The sequence below is a fragment of the Branchiostoma floridae genome, chromosome 11 (genome assembly GCF_000003815.2).
Source record: "Branchiostoma floridae strain S238N-H82 chromosome 11, Bfl_VNyyK, whole genome shotgun sequence".
NCBI lineage: Eukaryota > Metazoa > Chordata > Leptocardii > Amphioxiformes > Branchiostomatidae > Branchiostoma > Branchiostoma floridae.
The window spans coordinates 20,267,838-20,285,404 of NC_049989.1; the positions used below are offsets into that span (position 1 = coordinate 20,267,838).

At 42.1% G+C, this 17,567-nt stretch overlaps 1 protein-coding gene across 1 annotated transcript; it reads right to left on the reverse strand.

The window, feature by feature from the left end:
• Positions 1–844: 844 nt before the first annotated feature.
• LOC118425271 (glutathione hydrolase 1 proenzyme-like) lies at positions 845–12,784 on the reverse strand. The gene is made up of 11 exons (XM_035834065.1): positions 12,499–12,784; positions 9,224–9,444; positions 7,841–8,036; positions 7,148–7,308; positions 6,277–6,426; positions 5,488–5,624; positions 4,791–4,978; positions 4,049–4,158; positions 3,401–3,531; positions 2,258–2,380; positions 845–1,677 (listed from the first exon to the last, which is right to left on the reverse strand). Exons 1-11 carry the CDS (start codon positions 12,714–12,716, stop codon positions 1,537–1,539), a joined length of 1,776 nt encoding a protein of 591 aa, XP_035689958.1. The 5' UTR covers positions 12,717–12,784; the 3' UTR covers positions 845–1,536.
• Between the last annotated feature and the right edge of the window lie 4,783 nt (positions 12,785–17,567).

The window sequence follows — 17,567 nt, forward strand, 5'->3', positions numbered from 1 at the left end:
CTTGAAGTTGAAAGAGCCTAGAACAGAACTTTAGGGACTTGACTTTGGATTAGTCTGTGTAACACAAACTCTGCTGCCCAGGGCTGTAACTGGTCCCTCTCCGCAAGAGGCCGGTTAAGCGAGATTTAATAGGGCTGACTTGGAATACACGTCAACTGTTTCAAATGCGTGAAATGCACATCTTTCTTTGACAACTTGAACCTTCAAAAGGGTTGAATTTAAAATGAAAAGTGATCCAATAAAACAAGCAAAGGGTTAATTAATCCTTTTGAACTCGTCATCGAATTATGAACATTAATAAGAGGGGAGTTATTTCATGAAATTGTTCGTATTCAACTTTTTCCCAGATTTGTCAATACAGCTATGTGATATGATTTGAAATCACGTCAGAAACCCCTAACTATACTGAATATGACATGTTTTGCACAATAAGTGTGACACGTCACTGATAAAGGCCCTGAGAAAGCCAACCACGAAACAACACAGCACAACACTTTAGGCACATTTTACAAATGTGGAAATTGTATGAATTTTTCTTTATATTACATTGAAACGCTAAAAAAGGTAAGTTCATGGAATGGTGGCAGACATATATCACATGGGATATCAGGTTTCTTTGATATTTCGTGATAACACTTAAAAAAACATTTCATGACACAGTGATTCTTGTAAGCATCCGAAGTATGATGTAAGTGTATCATTTTAGACTTAATTTTTTCGCACTAGTTTTAAACTGTGGTCTGAATGCCAGATGCTTCTCAATTTTGCAATATGTAGGTCATGTACGTGTGATATGTTCTTCCTTTATGTACCGTAAAGAACTGACATAACACTGGACTTTTAAAGAGAATCATGTTTTATTGTGCTGACTCCAGGGCCTTGACCGGGCCACCCTACTTCTAAAACAGGGAGATTCGAGTAGTAGTGGACACGTGCTTAGAGCCGGTTCATAACACGCATTATCTACTTAATGATGTCTTCTTTAATCAAATTGCACACCGGTATTGCTATTTGTAAACGATAGAAGGTGGCTACTACATGGTATCAATTATACAACACAGGAGACAAATAAATAAAAATCGATATTACAAAACAAGATTGCACTCTTGCCTCGAAATTACATCCAAATTATCATCCGCATATCATTTCCTATCCCTAGCACCAACCCTAACCCTAACAGCATAAATTAGTAAGTTATTCTCCCGGGAGTTTAGGAGGACTGTCTACAATCTTCAAAGTGCTGCACATGAGCAGTGGCGTGAAAATCAAGAATGGGAGCGAGTTCTAGATAAATACATTAGCACATATGAAGATACATGTCTATGCTTATAACTATTTTTTCACTCTTATCTACAAGTATCTCACACGTCTGAAGCTGAAGTTGTAATTCAGTAGAGAAAAATACCCTGTTTCCTGTATACATAAGTTATTGACAACTTGTTGACAGTGAATCTAAAAATCAACTCTAAGTTTCGAAAATTCCTCCGATTTTCACATGAAAATTGGGTTCATCTGAGAAATTTGCTTGTATTGTGATCAGAATCCTGCTGCATGCCCGTCCTTCCTTGAATCGGAGTGTGCGAATATAGAGGCTCCCTCCTGCACCACGCCCTGCAGTACGGCTATGGCGGAGGAGTCCCTCGTGTCGTGGATCTCTGCTAGTCGATCAAAGACTTCCTGCAATAGGAGGAAAGTGGACATCACTTTACTCAGGTGAAAATGAGTACCTAGCTTCGGTTAGGGCCGTCCCTTGGATAGGACGTTAAATGGAGGCTCCGTACGCGTGTCTGGAGAGAGCCACACCTCATGCACGTTAAAGAACCCCCACACGTGCGATGGTGAGGTGTGCGATGGTGCAAAAGCCTTCCGTCTAGAGTTAGTGATTCTTTGCAAATCAACCGGACTCCTGGACAGTTTTCGGGTTACTCTTACGGGGAAAATCCCCTTGGCTCTTTTTGACCAATACAATCATGGGCTGTGGACCACGTCCAAAGGATTGTGACCCTTTCTTGTCTGTGCGTGTCGAGTCGTGTTAAACGACAGAGCCGGGATTAGTAACTTAACTCAACTCAACTCGAAACTCAGCGATTTTACGAGGTTTGAGGCTCAACTGGAAAGTCAACAATAACCCATCACAAGTTGATCAGTTGGTTATCTTAATTAATATTTAAGTAACCGAATACCGAAACGACAGTGGACAAATCATTTACCAACACTCTCAACGTTCTTTCAGCAAAATTCAAAATGCTACTCCGACCTTTGGCTCGAATGGCCTGTCCACTTCAGTGACGATCTTGTCCGGCCTTAACGCGTGATGCAGACGTGGCAGCTCTATGGCTGATGCCAGGCTGGTTCCAAAGCGAAGGTAGTGCATAGTCGCCTATTTGAACATAAAATTATGAAATATCAATCCTAATATGACGACTGGGCTGGGCAAATATACGAGGGGCGTGCAATAAGTAATGGTCCTGACCCACTTCCAGTTGCCTGATCTAAATGAAATTTTGTATGTGTAATAATTTATATCTCTATGGGTTATGTTGCAAAAGACACTTTCTGATTTACTGGTGTTTGAACTTAGTCAGGTGCGAAATGGACCAGGTGTGAAATGGAACCAGTTGAGTGTCGCGCAGTGATCCGGTTTTTGTATTTGAAAGGACGCACACCAAAGAAGACTTTTGATGAAATAAATGAAACTTATGGTGATGATGCCCCATCATATGACCTTGTAAAACGCTGGCATCCTGAATTCAAACGTGGCTGGAAGTCTGTGGAAACAGCTCCCAGACCTGGTCGTCCCTCTTGTGCCATTGATGAAGCATCAGTTGGAGGACCAACCTGGGGTGTCCTACAAAATCGGTGTCCAGAGCTGCATCAAACGATGGGAGAAATGCATAACTCTGGGTGATTCCTATGAAGAGAAAGACTAATAACTGTGCCAAGTTTCATTAATCTCCTGCTATGGGAAATGGGTCAGGACCATTACTAATTGCACGCCCCTCGTATGGTCTACATAGAGTACAACACGGTGCATGCCCTACCCAAAATACTGCAAATGCATTTAAGTTCGCGGGGATTTAATTTCGCGGTAGCGGGAGAAAGGACTTTTCGCGGCGGATTTAAGTTCGCGGTAACACCATAGACGACTGCAATCTAATACCATAATAGAAAAATGTTCGCGGTGGTTTTAAGTTCGCGGTGAAGAAGTCACCACGAAGACCGCGAACATTAATCCACCGCGAATATTTCTGCATTCACAGTATGGGATGTATTCTACATGACTGTGTATTGGACCAAAAATCGCCAATCGCGACCAGTTTGAGGCTAGGTAGAAGGTCCTAAACTAGCTGTCTGAAGCATTAAAATCAGCACTTAATAAGATATAATAATGTCGACTTACATAAGCTAAGGCAGTCTCCACCCTGACCCCGCCAGCGGCACCCAGCACCAGCCTGACGTCACCGGTACTGTTCAGCACGATGAGCGGGGCCATCGACGACATGGGCCGCTTGCCGGGCTGGATGAACTGCGCTGTGTGGCGGGAGGGTAGCGAATGTGTTGATTATGGTTGACAAGCTAGCAAAGACAAGATACAAGAGTATTGTGGATTGCTCATGAGTGTTTTGAGCTGCTACCGAAAACAAATACATTTAGTTTAGTGGATTAACGGCGAGAACACTGCAAAGCTCTGTCCGGTCAGCTACAAAGACCGTAAAGTGAGACATCTTAAAAGTAGACTGGGAAAGTGCGCACTTTTTGCATGCTTTTTAATGTGCCAGAAACACACCTACATGGGACTGTGCTTCAGGATTAGTACTGTTTATCCACAGAAATTAGTTGTGATTCAGCACGGTCGAAATATCGCTAAACTGTAATGTTGTAAACGCCTAATCTGTCCGATGCACTTAGCGAATGATACATTGTATTGTTTTTAATGCCTTGCGCCCTCCTGGTGATATTGAATCACGAGATGTCCTAGGTTATTAACGTGTATGTATGTACTTCATCTTGTACAGAATAAAGATGATTTTAAACCCAACTGGATTACCTGGACTGGGAGGGATGTAGTAAGGTATGCTCATTCCTGGGAAGTTAAAGTCCCTCATCTGGTTGTTGAGGATGATTCCAGTGGACGCTGAGCGGAATTTTGCCCCAAAGCTGGCAACAACAAAAAATGATTTTGTCTTCACTCATTATGTTGGATTTGAACTGGAAATTTCAATCATGTTATGTTAATTTAGCTGTACTAGATGGTCTTTCATACTAAAAACCATTATAGTACACGGCATCCGGGACCTCATGAGATTCCACCGACCACGGCCGTCTTCAGAGAATTCATTTGTATCTGTACCTGTATAACCGGTATAATCGCTCCTCAGCAGCTCCGCAGCAGCTGGTTATGTTACACTGTCACACCTAGCGTTACAGCTAACATTTTCACTAACTACAAACGTTCTCAAAAGCTATTTACTGAGGATGTTTCTACTGTTGTCAAAGAATCCCATTTTCATCATGCAAATCATACAAGGCAGCTGCAAAATCAGCAAATATATGCCGTTTTATGAAAAAGGTATATCGGGAAACGTATACTGATGTCACACAATGTCAACGTCAATTCTTACGTCAAAGAAGAAGATGTGAAAAAGAAGAATCTATCGTTCGGTCAATTGGTCCTGACCACATAGACGTCATGATAAAGGCAACTTTTTTTGCCAAACTTTTTTTTTTTCATTTTCCGGCTCGCATCGTTTTGGGGTCCCATATAACCAAGTCAACGTGGCCTTACTTACTATCTGTTGATAGTGCTTGAGACGGAGACGGCGTCGTTGCCAGGCCCCAGGACGGAGACGTGTGTGGTGCCGCCGTCCTTGGGAAGGTGGTACACAGGGTCGTAGTACTGCCAGTCGTGCGTCATGGTGTCGCTAATCTGCTGACGCAGCGAGTCGGCAAACGACTTGGACGTCATCTTCCTCACTACCTGCAGAAAAAAAGTAGTTAGGTGGGTAGTTGACCTAGGTTATACTACAACGTCGTGGTTACATCGTCTGGGTGAGTGATGTAAATCACTGTATAGGATAGCTGATACGAGAGTAAGGTTCGTCAGGTCTCCATTCGAGTGATTTGTAAAATGAGTGAATGTATTAACATCGCCTTAATGTTATCTATTGTCTCTAGGACACGGACAGATTTGAAGGCAGGTCCCATTCTTCTCCATCAACTGCCTTTAACCTCCTATATGTCACTAGAAAACCAAGGCGAGAGGTTATGACAGCCACAGAGGAGGACGAAACGTCACGGCTGTTTGAAGCAAAATTGTTAAAGACGTGTTTGCTTGATTGTTTCTTTGTGTTTTGAAGTTAGTCGAAGAAACATAAGTCTGTTAGTAGGTGCGTTATTTCCTATTTTTCTTGGATAGTCTTTTAGAAATCATCCATCTCGTGTTATGATATCGTAAATGAAATAATCGTTGTAATGCGGCTCCCTCACCTCCTGTACGTTGACGAAGTTGGGATCACCCAGCTCGGTCCTCCTGGCGAAGGCGAACTTGAAGGCCTCCAGCATCCTGTGGTACGTCAGCACCTGGTTATCTTTGCCGTCTACACTGGAGGCGTTCAGGCCGTATCCTGGGGCAGGGATGGAAGAAACTTCTTATTTTCGAAATGTCATGTTCTGAGCTTTGTTTTGAGTACACGTCTTCTTCAGAATTTGGCTGTTTCAGCGAATAAATGACCCCAGTACACTTCTACTACTACCACAACTGCTGCTGCTGACACTACTTCTACTACTTCTATGAAGGTCACGTCTACTACTATTATTGCTACTACTACTACTACTATCACTACCACTTCTGTCTACTGATACTGATACTACAACAAGTACTACATCCTGTGGTACGTCAGGACATGGTTTTCTGTACCGCCTACACTGGAGGAGTTCAGACCATAGCCTTGGGCAGGGTAAAAATGGAGATCTTATTTCCAGAGTCCAGGTGTTCGTTTTGATCAGTAAGCTTCTTTACATTTATGATGTTTTAGCCAACGAAGTAAACCTATCAACTTCTGCTACTGCTGCTGATGATACCGGTGCCCAACTACTACTGCTAGTACGTTTCTGTTGCTACAGCTGCTACTCTTACTCTGTAACTGATTGATATCAATGTTTTCTACTGCGAACAACAACTACTACCACTACAAAAATTGCTCTGTTACTAATACCAATCTTTACTACTACTACTGCTCTATCAGGGGTATAAATGATGCTGCTACTGCTTCTCACCGTCCCAAATGTTGAGGATGAGACTCAGCACAGCGCCTCCTCCCGGCGGGGGCGGGGACAGCACCGTCAGTCCACCCGACAGAGAAATCTTCAGAGGCTCCGATATTTCCGCCCGGTAGTCACGGAGATCTTGCTTAGTGATGATGCCGCCTAGAGCAAAAAAAGATAAGAGCTTTCTTCCTTAGAATTTCGATTACTACAACCTGTATGAGCAGGGTTACAATATAGACAACGAATACGATAAATGAAAATGTTTGAGTTGGATTCAAAGTAATACATACACGTTGCATTGGGTAGTTGTGTGAAACTGTGAATTCGTTGATTTTGTTTGTAAGATGATGTGAGATTTCATACCAGCTACAAAGGCAACAATCGTCATGAAGAAGGAAGAGATCTTTAGTAGAAATTTTAAAGCGAAATCTTTTCATATTGGTTACCCCCAACAAATAGCTTCATCTTAGACAACGTAGGGAGGGGGGGGGGGGGAAGATCCCAGGCTAAGGCGAGCAGGCCTTCTGACTCCACTTTGGGAGCCATTACCACCGTGTCAGGCAGTACCAACCTCTGTAGTGATCGCTGGCTCAATCCTTTTACTTGCTTCCGTGGTTGGCAAATGAAAGCATTGAGTCAGTAGTCGCTAGTCAGGCAGGGCGTTCCATTGTGGAATTGTGCGCGGAAAGAATGAATACTTCTAACTTGTTGGCAATTTTAGGTCGTTACATGTTTATTGAATGATATATTTAACCCCTTCTACGTTTACAAGTCTTTTTAATAGTCGTTAACCACAGAAAAGAATCTCGGCTTCATTGCGTCATCAGTGAGATGGCGTTAGTCAGGTTATTAGTAGTTCAACAATATGCAAGAAAAATACCTGCGTCTCGTATGTCCTTCACCAGATTCCTGGCGATGTCACCTGTGTAGAAGGCGTCTGCACCTCCATCAGCAACCGCACGGAGCGTCTTTGCAAGCTTCGGCCGCTTCACCGTCATGTTCGCTCCCATGACGTTGTTGTTCTCGTCACATAAAACGTCACTGCGCGGAAAAAGTTGAGAAAATGTTCGGTCTTCTTTCTTCCATATTCTGTGAAGGCTCTTCCATTTGTATGTACAAGACGGTAAACTTGGGTAAATCTTTCATCATTCACTGATAAAGAACAAAGGACACTAAATCATGAACTACACGGAAGATGATGCAAAAAATACTTCGAATTCATGGTGCACCAATCACATCCGTGTACACTTCAGGTCATAACAACTCAAGAAACACTATAGCCTGAACTGTCTATTTATAAGCATTTCAACATTTTTTATACGCCTGAATAGCACGACGACAGCCACGTATTCAATTTGTTTCTGATTACGTCAGGTTTCGGGAACTGACTATTTCTTTCCAAGGGTGCCCATAGATCTTTAAAAGATTCTTACCCAGTCTGAAGGTTTTTACCTTGCACTCTCATCAATCTAAAATTTTCTGAGAAGGCCAACTAGCCCCGGTAGCCAGGGATACTTAACAGCAGTGCTATTTACTGAAGCAGTCTGGCGTTACAATGATTCCCTTGACTCACCATAAATGATTCTTTGGGTCGTTGATGAACTCGAGGTTCTTGTTGATAGCCTTCTCGAAAGGCCTGCCGATACAGAAGCCCTCCTCCGCCAGCTGTATAGCCGGGAGGAACAGGTCTCTCCACGGCAGCTTCCCGTACCTCTGGTGAGCCTCCCACAGCCCGCGGACCTGGCCCGGTACGGCCACAGCAAGTCCACCTGTGAGACACAGGTGTGTGTGTGTTCATTTCATCTAAGGTCTCACTAAGTTCAAAAACAATTCAGATTCTATTTGCAAAGACATGGCAGAAACACGAAATAACTTCATAATTCTTGTGTACTCCGAACTACAACAGGGAAAAATCTGCTACAGTGCCTAGATTCGGATTTGTTGCAGTCCGATCCTTGAAAATTTACCCGGACCCCTGGACACGCCACCCCCCTCCCCACGGGTTAGGTGCCATCAACACTGGCACGTATGCCATCTATGTTTGTTTTGGCAAGGGAAGGTTTGAGTTGAACAGATTTCTTTGAATTTCACTACTGACATTTCAGAAAAGTTTTTGTTCGCGTGTTAGAATCATTTTTAGAGTGTCAGTGTTGCCTAAATTTAAAAAAAAGATCTAACAAATATATGAAAAAGATGATTTCTGAACAATCAACAAAACATACAAAGCGTAAAGAATCGTTTCTTATCTATTCGAAATCTTTTGAACTCTGTCTCAAAACGCACAACAGCAATGTCGCCGCGCTATAGTGGAATGGGGGTTACAGGACAACACATCGATTGAATCCGGCTTTATGTTTTTACACAGCCTGATAGATAAAAAATCAAATAAGATCAAAAGGTAAGTGTTCTATGTTCTAACTTTCTTCATTGTGCGTAACAAAATTAGCTGGACAGATGTATTTGAATTCTATTTTACTACTAACATTTTAGGAATGTTTTTCGCGCACTCGCGTTAGTTTTAGAGTGTCATAGTTTAAGAATAATTTTTCTTTAAATATGACTGAAAAGTTGGCAAATCAAATGCTTTTCATCTATAAAATCCTTTGAACTCTACCTCATATCGCACGGCAGCTAGGTTAAAGAACAACACATTGATTGGGTCCGGCTGTATGTTTTTATACAGCCTAGTAAATAATGATCAAATAAGATCAAAACGTATTCTATGTTCTAACTTTCCTCATTGTGCGAAACAAAATCTCAACAAGGAAAATTCCACTCCAAGCTTTAAGTAGCGGTGCCGTAGATAATAAGATACTGAATACACATACACATGACATACACTCAGATATGTAGGATAGATAATTTAATGAACGGTCCTGGTTTACTCATAACCCATTGAACAGACTAATCACAAGGATGTCTATGTCTTGTAGCCTCGAGCATTTTCCCGGCTTACCGAACTGTGCGCTGATGTTGTTCGACCCAAACATGTCTGTGGAGGCTCCGGAAGGGGCTGTTTCCCGTGCGTTGATCACCTGCGCCGTGCCTGTCTCCTTGTTGTATATTGTCATGATCAAACCCCCGCCGAGCCCCGCGCTGTGGCCGTGAACCAGCTCCACACAGGCTAACGCCGCGATGGCGCTGTCCACAGCCGAACCGCCCTTTTTCAGGATGTCCCTGTAAAACACAGTTACACCAGTCAGAACTGTCCACAGCTGAACCACCCTTCTTCAGGGTGTCCCTGTAAAACACAACACCAGTCAGAACTGTCCACAGCCGAACCGCCCTTCTTCAGGATGTCCCTGTAAAACACAGTTACACCAGTCAGAACTGTCCACAGCCGAACCACCCTTCTTCAGGATGTCCCTGTAAAACACAGTTACACCAGCAAGAACTGTCCACAGCCGAACCACCCTTCTTCAGGATGTCCCTGTAAAACACAGTTACACCAGTCAGAACTGTCCACAGCCGAACCACCCTTCTTCAGGATGTCCCTGTAAAACACAGTTACACCAGAGAGAGAGAGAGAAAGTGACAAAGAGAGAAAGAGAGAGAGAGAGAGAGAAAAAGAGAAAAAGAGAAAGAAAGAAAGAAAGGAAGAAAGAAAGAAAGTAACAGAGAAAGTGACAAAGAGAGAAAGAGAGAAAGAGAGAAAGAGAGAAAGAAAGAAAGGAAGGAAGAAAGAAAAAGAAAGAAAGAAAGAAAGAAAGAAAGAAAGAAAGAAAAAGAAAGGAAGAAATAATATATAAAGAAAAAGAAAGAAAGAAAGAGTCGTGTAAACAAAAGGCCCTTTGCCCTTTGGAAGGATACTGGTTGACAACAGACTTCCCTACAGTAGATGCATGGAAACATCTAGTAAAGACGACAATACAGACACAAGAGAGTGAGAGGTGGAGGGAAAGCACTGCATCCGAAACCAACTGCCACAGGTTCTACAGAGTCCACCAGACAAACAACAAACCCCACAAGCTATGGACACTAGCAAGACAACAGCCAGAGTACCAGAGAGACCTTAAGAACCTCATACTCCTCAGTACCATCCCAACCAGACACACCGTAGAAGCATGTCCAACCTGCCACAACGCTACAGAAGACTTGGTCGGTCATCTATTCACCAGATGTTTCACTTTTAACCACTTACGACAAACCCTGGCAGAAGAAATAGCAAACACCCTGGGAGTAAGAGTCATGGCAAAAGTGCACGAGCAACCAGATGAGAGATTCACAGAGGTCATGCTGGGTGCCGAGATAGTGGAAGAAGCTGTAGAACCGGCTGTGTGGAGCGCCTTCATCACAACAACGGCCAGATTGATCCGCCCTCTGGCAGCCATGGCATTAAAGCACGCCACCTGGAAAGAGAGGCAAAACTGCAGCACGGGGAAGGAGAATAGAACACACGAGAGCTGAGGACGTACATACGAGAGAAGAAGAAAGAGCTGAAAAGAGCTAGACTTAAACTACCCCAACAAAGGCTGCAACACAGCCTCGACAGAAGCTAGACTGTGAGTTAAACATACGAGCTGTGGAGAACTGAACTGTGTAGAGTCACACGGAGTTGTACAGAACGATACGGAAAGGGTCACTGAACCTTGAAAGTGGAACTCTAAAGAACTTTAGAGAACTCTATCTTGAGAGTTATGTGTACAATGCACAGAAATAGAGACGAGAAGAGACAGTTATTATGGTATGATAGATCTGATCGAGTGATTTTTTTAATGTCCCAATGGTCATCAGTAGACTAGACGTTTGGGGCATGGGATACCCCTGGCAGGTTCGTTCACCTGCCCTCTGAGAGATTGTAAATATGAGTACGAAATTACAACAATAAAGGATATAATTTATTTTATTTTAACAGGATTGCTATGTACCACATGTTTAATGTCACGGCTTCCCCTTTGTAAATACTTCAGCTATGCAATGCTCTCCCAAGGGAGGAATAAAGTACAAGAAAGAAAGAGAAAGAAAGAAAGAAAGAAAGAAAGAGTCGTGTAAACAAAAGGCCCTTTGCTCTTATGCAAACAAAAGACTCTTTGATCTTGGTTACATTTATCACATGCATATACTGTTAATCTTTCAATGTTCGTTGTGTATTCATGTTCCGAGATTTCGCATTTATTACCCCACTCTCGCGATACTGTCACACCGCGAACACTTCTGGTAGCAGGACACAATTTTGGGCCTATGGGGATTACTACTATAAAAGCTCCTTGCTATAGTTTAGAACCAATTTTGACACCCTCTTTAAGTATGATCATGCGGGGTGAACCAGCCCTGGGGGCACGCGCATTTACACGCCGACTGGCTAATCTTTTTCGTACGATCTAAACTTCGACACATCATAATTATACTACCAAACCCAAAGTTCATTTCTTGCTTGCCCTCAGTTTAAAGTGTTTACGAGTGGTTCAAGATTTCAGTCGCACTACGTCAGAAAAATATTGTACCCTGCGGCCTTCTTCGGCCTGAGTTAGCCCGATCATTCACTGTAAAGTGGCCCGGTATTGTTTGCGGCGAGTGGATTTCGCGCTCGAGAAAAAAAATGTTTGTTTGTTTTGTGTTCGCAGTTAAAACAATGGATAGGCAGATAAATAGGTCTCTGCAGAATCGCTAACAGTTAAACCACAGCAAAATGTCCCCTTTTTAAAAGTACAAAATACAGTCACTGTCGCACATTCACGACTTCTGGGCAGCCTTGTCCCGGCCACTTTTTATCCAAGGTCGGCACTAGCTTGTGAGGGGGTCGGCCCAGTTCTAGACCGAGCCTATCTTTCGTAAAGGTCGTCCCACAACAATTTCACAACCATGCATGGTTAACCATAAAAGCTCCTTGAGTTAACTTATAATATTTTTTCTAAGCTTTCTATCTGACCTGTTTTAAAAGTTTTAAAAAACATGTGAATCATTTCGAAGAAAAGTGGTAGTTACTGTTGTCACAAACGTTACCTGTCCTGTAATACATAACCGATGGGTAAGAAGCTAATAATTTGCCATTTTTGGCTATGGTTAAAACAGGACTTGTCCTAAATAATCAGATAGCTTTCACTTAAACAAAAAATTGCCAGTTTTTACATCGTTCAATGAGAACGAGTGCATAGTGATAACTCAGCAGCTACATGATTCGAGTCCGTTCCTTTCGGTCGTTCCCGTTCCTTAAAGAAGGGTTTCTTAAAGAAGCGGGAACGACCAAAATTTGATATTAAATGATTGTCGAAAGAGGTTTGAATGACCTACCGGCCGATCGCAGAACACTTCAGCGCGTCGGCGGCGACCGCCCCGTGTGTGTACGGGCCTCCCGTCACATCCGCCCCGACCGGCTGGGGCCGCGCGCACGGCGGGATCACGGCCACATCCGCGTCCAGCCGATGCCGAAACTCTTTCACCAATAAATGAACGACAGCGGCAAATATTGTAACTTTAAGAACGCCGCGACTAGTGACTAGCGGCTCCATGTTTGATACGAAGATGAACCAGTTGAACTAGACGCGTTGTCTTCTGTGTATCAGTGTGTCTTTGCAGATATGCCAGGGGCTATGACGTAAGCCGGACGTCCAACCTTGCAAAACGTGCCAGCCAACTTTCAATGATGTGTGATAGGCGACAGAGTGGTTGTACTGGGTCCACTCAGCCAAAATCAGCACATTGGCTCTTGACTGTCTGATACTAAGTTTACATTGAACGACCGAAAATCTCAGTAGTTCAGAATTAATCTTACTGATAAAATTGTGTGTTTCGTGTGTATTTCGTATGTTTTATGTGTATATGTGTGTGTTTGTGTTCATCTACATGATGTGTGTGTGTGTGTGTGTACGTGAGTGTGTTAATGCATATACGTGTGTGCTTATGTGCGTGTGTGTATGTGTGTGTGTGAGTCAGTGTGTGTAAATGAATGCGTGTGTGTGTGTACTTGTATGTGTGTGTGTGCATGTCTGTGTTTGAATATGCTTGTCTGTGTATGTGCGCGCGCGCGTGTGTGTGATTGAGAGTTTGTATGCGTGTATGTGTGTCTGTATGTGTCTGTGTGTGTGTGTGTGTGTGTGTGTGTGTGTGTGTGTGTGTGTGTGTGTGTCTGTGTGTGTGTGTGCGTGTTTGCGCGCGTGTGTGTGTGTTCGTTCGTATTGTATGCATGTCACATGTGGCTAATTCATTGCTCATTGGATTTATGGATGCATGTGCCGTACGAATCAATTTTGTTCGTCTCAACGGTTCCGTCCGGTCCATCCGGTTCCATCCGGTGGAAAGGGGACCTTGGCACGTGCGTGCGTGCTAGCCGTTTGATTGTTTGGACGTCCCTGACATTTGCTAATGACGTCATCCTCAATGATACCTTAGGCGATCACGTAGTTGTAGCTTGGAAGCCCCTAGGAAATCTATGAGTTGTTCTAATGGCGATAAGGCCACAGCAAGTAAATCTTATGGATACATTCTCTGCAGACTCCAAATTTTATGAGAGTGAGAGTGAAAAAAAACAAGATGGTTAAAAACAAACACACAGCGAAACCTTTATTTTGGAATTGTCACATTGTATTTTTATTTTGGAAAAAGGTTCAAATTTGGTATAATTCCATAACAGGACACTACCTAGATATAAACAACCCATTGAATGTATTACTAGTCGATTTATCAAGTGAAACACCAGTAATTGCTAATGTTATAATTCTATTGGGCAAAATATATATCTATAAAAACCGGGAGACATCGAATCTATCCATCCACATGTTTATTGCCTTCGTTAAATATGTACATAAAATGGAAAAAATATCGCAACAGCTAAAAACAAAATAAGTAAACATAACGAAAAGTGGGAACCCTTATACCTGTTTCTGCAATATCACTACCACAAGTACTTACCCGTCAGTGTATGTGCACTTGTATGTTCTTGTTTAAGTTTTCTTGTATTGTATGTTTTTGTTTTTGTTTATCTGAATAAAGTTTGAAAAAAAAAACACGGCATATATGTTCCCCGTAATATTACTTTCTCCTCATGTTGGCCATCTCTGCAGGGGAAAAATAATCCTCATTTTTTTCTGAATCAGCCAAAAATTATTGAGAATGCTGATGTCCTCCATAAAGTATACTTGCTGTGGCCAAATTACAACGTTTTGTACATTTACTCTGAGCCTTACAGCTTAGGGATCCGTCAAAAAAGTTTAGAGAAAGTTACGACTTGTGACAGGCTCCGTGTTTAACATAAGAAGAACCAGTCGAACTACGAGGGGCGTGCAATAAGTAATGCTCCTGACTCACTTCCAGTCGTCTGATCTAGATGACATTTTGTATGTGTAATGATTCATATCTCTATAAGTTATGTTGCAAAAAACAGCTCTGAACTAATTGTGGTTTCTGATTTATTCGTGTTTGAACTGAGTCAGGTGCGAAATGGACCAGGTGTGAAATGGAACCAGTTGAGTGTCGCGCAGTGATCCGGTTTTTGTATTTAAAAGGACGCACACCAAAGAAGACTTTTGATGAAATGAATGAAACTTATGGTGATGATGCCCCATCATATGACCTTGAAAAACGCTGGCATCCTGAATCCAAACGTAGCCGGAAGTCTGTGGAAACAGCTCCCAGACCTGGTCGTCCCTCTTCTGCCATTGATGAGGCATCTGTTGGAGGACCAACCTGGGGTGTCCTACAAAAATGGTGTCCAGAGCTGCATCAAACGATGGGAGAAATGCATAACTCTAGATGATTCCTATGAAGAGAATGACTAATATCTGTGCCAAGTTTCATTAATCTCCTTCTATGGGAAATGGGTCAGGGGCATTACTTATTACACGCCCCTCGTAGACGCGATGTCTTCTCTTCCTTCCATGAAAAGTGTCATCAGGTTGGTATGTCGCAGAGTAAAGAGACTCTTTTTTTTTCACAACGCTTGGATTATTTCCACCGATGGTTCGGTGACCGTCTGTCGCTTTCTCGTGGTTCACATTGTACTGCAGTGATAGGTGTCGCTGGTTACAGACGCGGTCACAAATGTAAAGTGGGAACGCATTGTAAATATCGCATAAAACAATCACTGTAACATTACATAAAAATTATGTAAATATCTGGCGTTTGTGAGTTTGACTGTAAAAAAGGGTCTTCATTTCACGCTTTCTTCTGTTTATTTATTTGTTTGTTTGTTTGTTTGTTTGTTTGTTTGATTAAGCATCTCCAAACATACCACAAGTTAGAAGTGTAAAGTGGGAACGCATTGTAAATATTGCATAAAACAATTACTGCAATATGACTGTAATGTATGGGAATATTTTGCGTTTGTGAGTGTATAAACCAAAGGTCTCTTTATTTCACGATTTCTTTGTTTGCTTGTTTTTTGTTCGTTTGTTCGTTTGTTCGTTTGTTTGTTTGTTTGTTTGTTTGATTCTTTGTTTGAGCATCTCTAGACATGTTATCAGTTAGGACGGCAACTGGAAGCGTGAACTTGGGAGACATGCAAACTTTTCATACATGTGCACACAGGCGACCAGGTGGGTTCACTTGGAAGCCACTGATGCGGTTAGAAATGTAAAGTGGGAACGCATCGTAAATATCGCAGAAAACAATGATTGTAATGTATGGGAATATTTTGCGTTTGTGAGTGCATAAATCAAGGGTTGTGAAAAAAATCTCTTTCTTTCACGACGTATTTGTTTGTTTGTTTGTTTGTTTGATTGCGCATCTCCAAACATGTCATCAGTCAGGACGGCAGCTAGAAGTTTGAACTTGAACTTGGGAGACGTGTAAACTTTTCATTCATGTGTAGACAGGCGACCAGACGGTCCCACTTGCAAGCCATCCGCAGCTTTTGAATGTTTTGGATTTACCGATGTTGATTTAAGACAGGTATGTACAGAAACGGAAAAGCACTTGGCCATCAAGCAACCATATCAGACATACTCAACACCCATACTAGCTATTGTGTAGGCGCACATGCCAGAAGACTTACGCTGCATTTTTCCCTTCTGGTAAATCTCACTTTTGTGAAGTATCAGCCGTGCGTATCGAACTCCAAGTGTTAACTAAACCATTACGTAATTTTCACGTCTCTTGTTTATTTGCTTTTCTTGGTGCAGACTGGGACAATGTGGCACTGAACTCAAATTAGCAACGTATTTTAATCGTGTCTTTCCCTTATAAGATGACGACTTCACTCCCGGTATGTGTACAAAATAAAGCAGGATATTTAATTTACCCATTAAAACTATTCCTTCGCCGATTATGACTTAAAACAGCTTCAGCAGACGTGACTGGCATTTGTCATTCTTGGCAACGCCCCCATTTCGTGCCGTATGGGACTTTAAGGTGTGACGGAATGCACAAACAGACGGATTATCTCAGGCACAAAGCAGGACCCAGAAACACTGGAACAATGCTTCATTTTGTTAACGTGATTAAAGATAAACAGGGGGAATGTCCCGAATGTATGGTCTACTGTTTAAAAGCTACACAAGTTAACATAAGGCCACACCAAATTCATTTGTTGCTTCTCGGATTTTTTTTTCAAAAAAAAAAACACTGTAATTTTTTTTCTAAAGGTCTTGAGTGAAGTAACTCAAAAATAGTGCTTAAGTAGCACAAAAATAGCCTGAGGAGTTTAATGGCACGTTTTATACAATGAATCCATTCCTTTAGTTTGTTACTAAATGTTCTGAATAAAGGGCCATGTTTTTAGACTGAAATTATGTGTATGTGGCACTGTAATGTAATATCTACAGGCTTAAACCTGCTTTATTTTTTTCTAGGGACTTAATAAAAATATTTTATCATGAAACAAAATAGGACAGGCAAGTCCAAGAGAAGTAACAAATAGAACTGGTGTGGCCTAGTCATAGATAAACAGAGAGAGGGGCCCACAGGTACTGTCTGCTGTTGGGCCGTGATAATTTGATTATGTGGATGACATCCGTACGAGTGCATCGATTTTCGTCCACGTCCAAAGTTTTAGACCATGCTGTGAATAGTACAAAGCTAACCATATGGTATGCGTACAAAGCAACTACAAGATTAGTAAATGGATGCAGTAAAATGCAAACAAGCATAGGAAAACCCATACTAATGCCGTAATATGCCAGTCAATTTCAAAGTTAGATAACACATGAAAAATAATAATGGTAAATCTATTGTTTGGTGTACCAAATTCTTTGTTGAGTCATTCTTTAAAACTTCCTGACCACTTAAATTTCGTAAAGAGTTTGAACGCAACATTTTTGTCACACTTTGTTATTCGCTTTCTTGTACGCTCTCATCAGTTGGGGGGCTCTTAGGGGGTTTCCGAATCAACATGGACTTACTAAGACTAATATAGTACTTCTATATCA

Bases quoted from the DNA above. Each gene is read 5' to 3' on its own strand.
- LOC118425271 (XM_035834065.1), bottom strand. From the start codon at position 12,716: ATGGAGCCGCTAGTCACTAGTCGCGGCGTTCTTAAAGTTACAATATTT. The intron at 4,979-5,487 runs GTGAGGGAGCCG...TTTTTTCTGCAG, and splicing joins ACTTCGTCAACGTACAGGAG to GTAGTGAGGAAGATGACGTC. The intron at 3,532-4,048 runs GTAATCCAGTTG...CCCGCCACACAG, and splicing joins CTACATCCCTCCCAGTCCAG to CGCAGTTCATCCAGCCCGGC.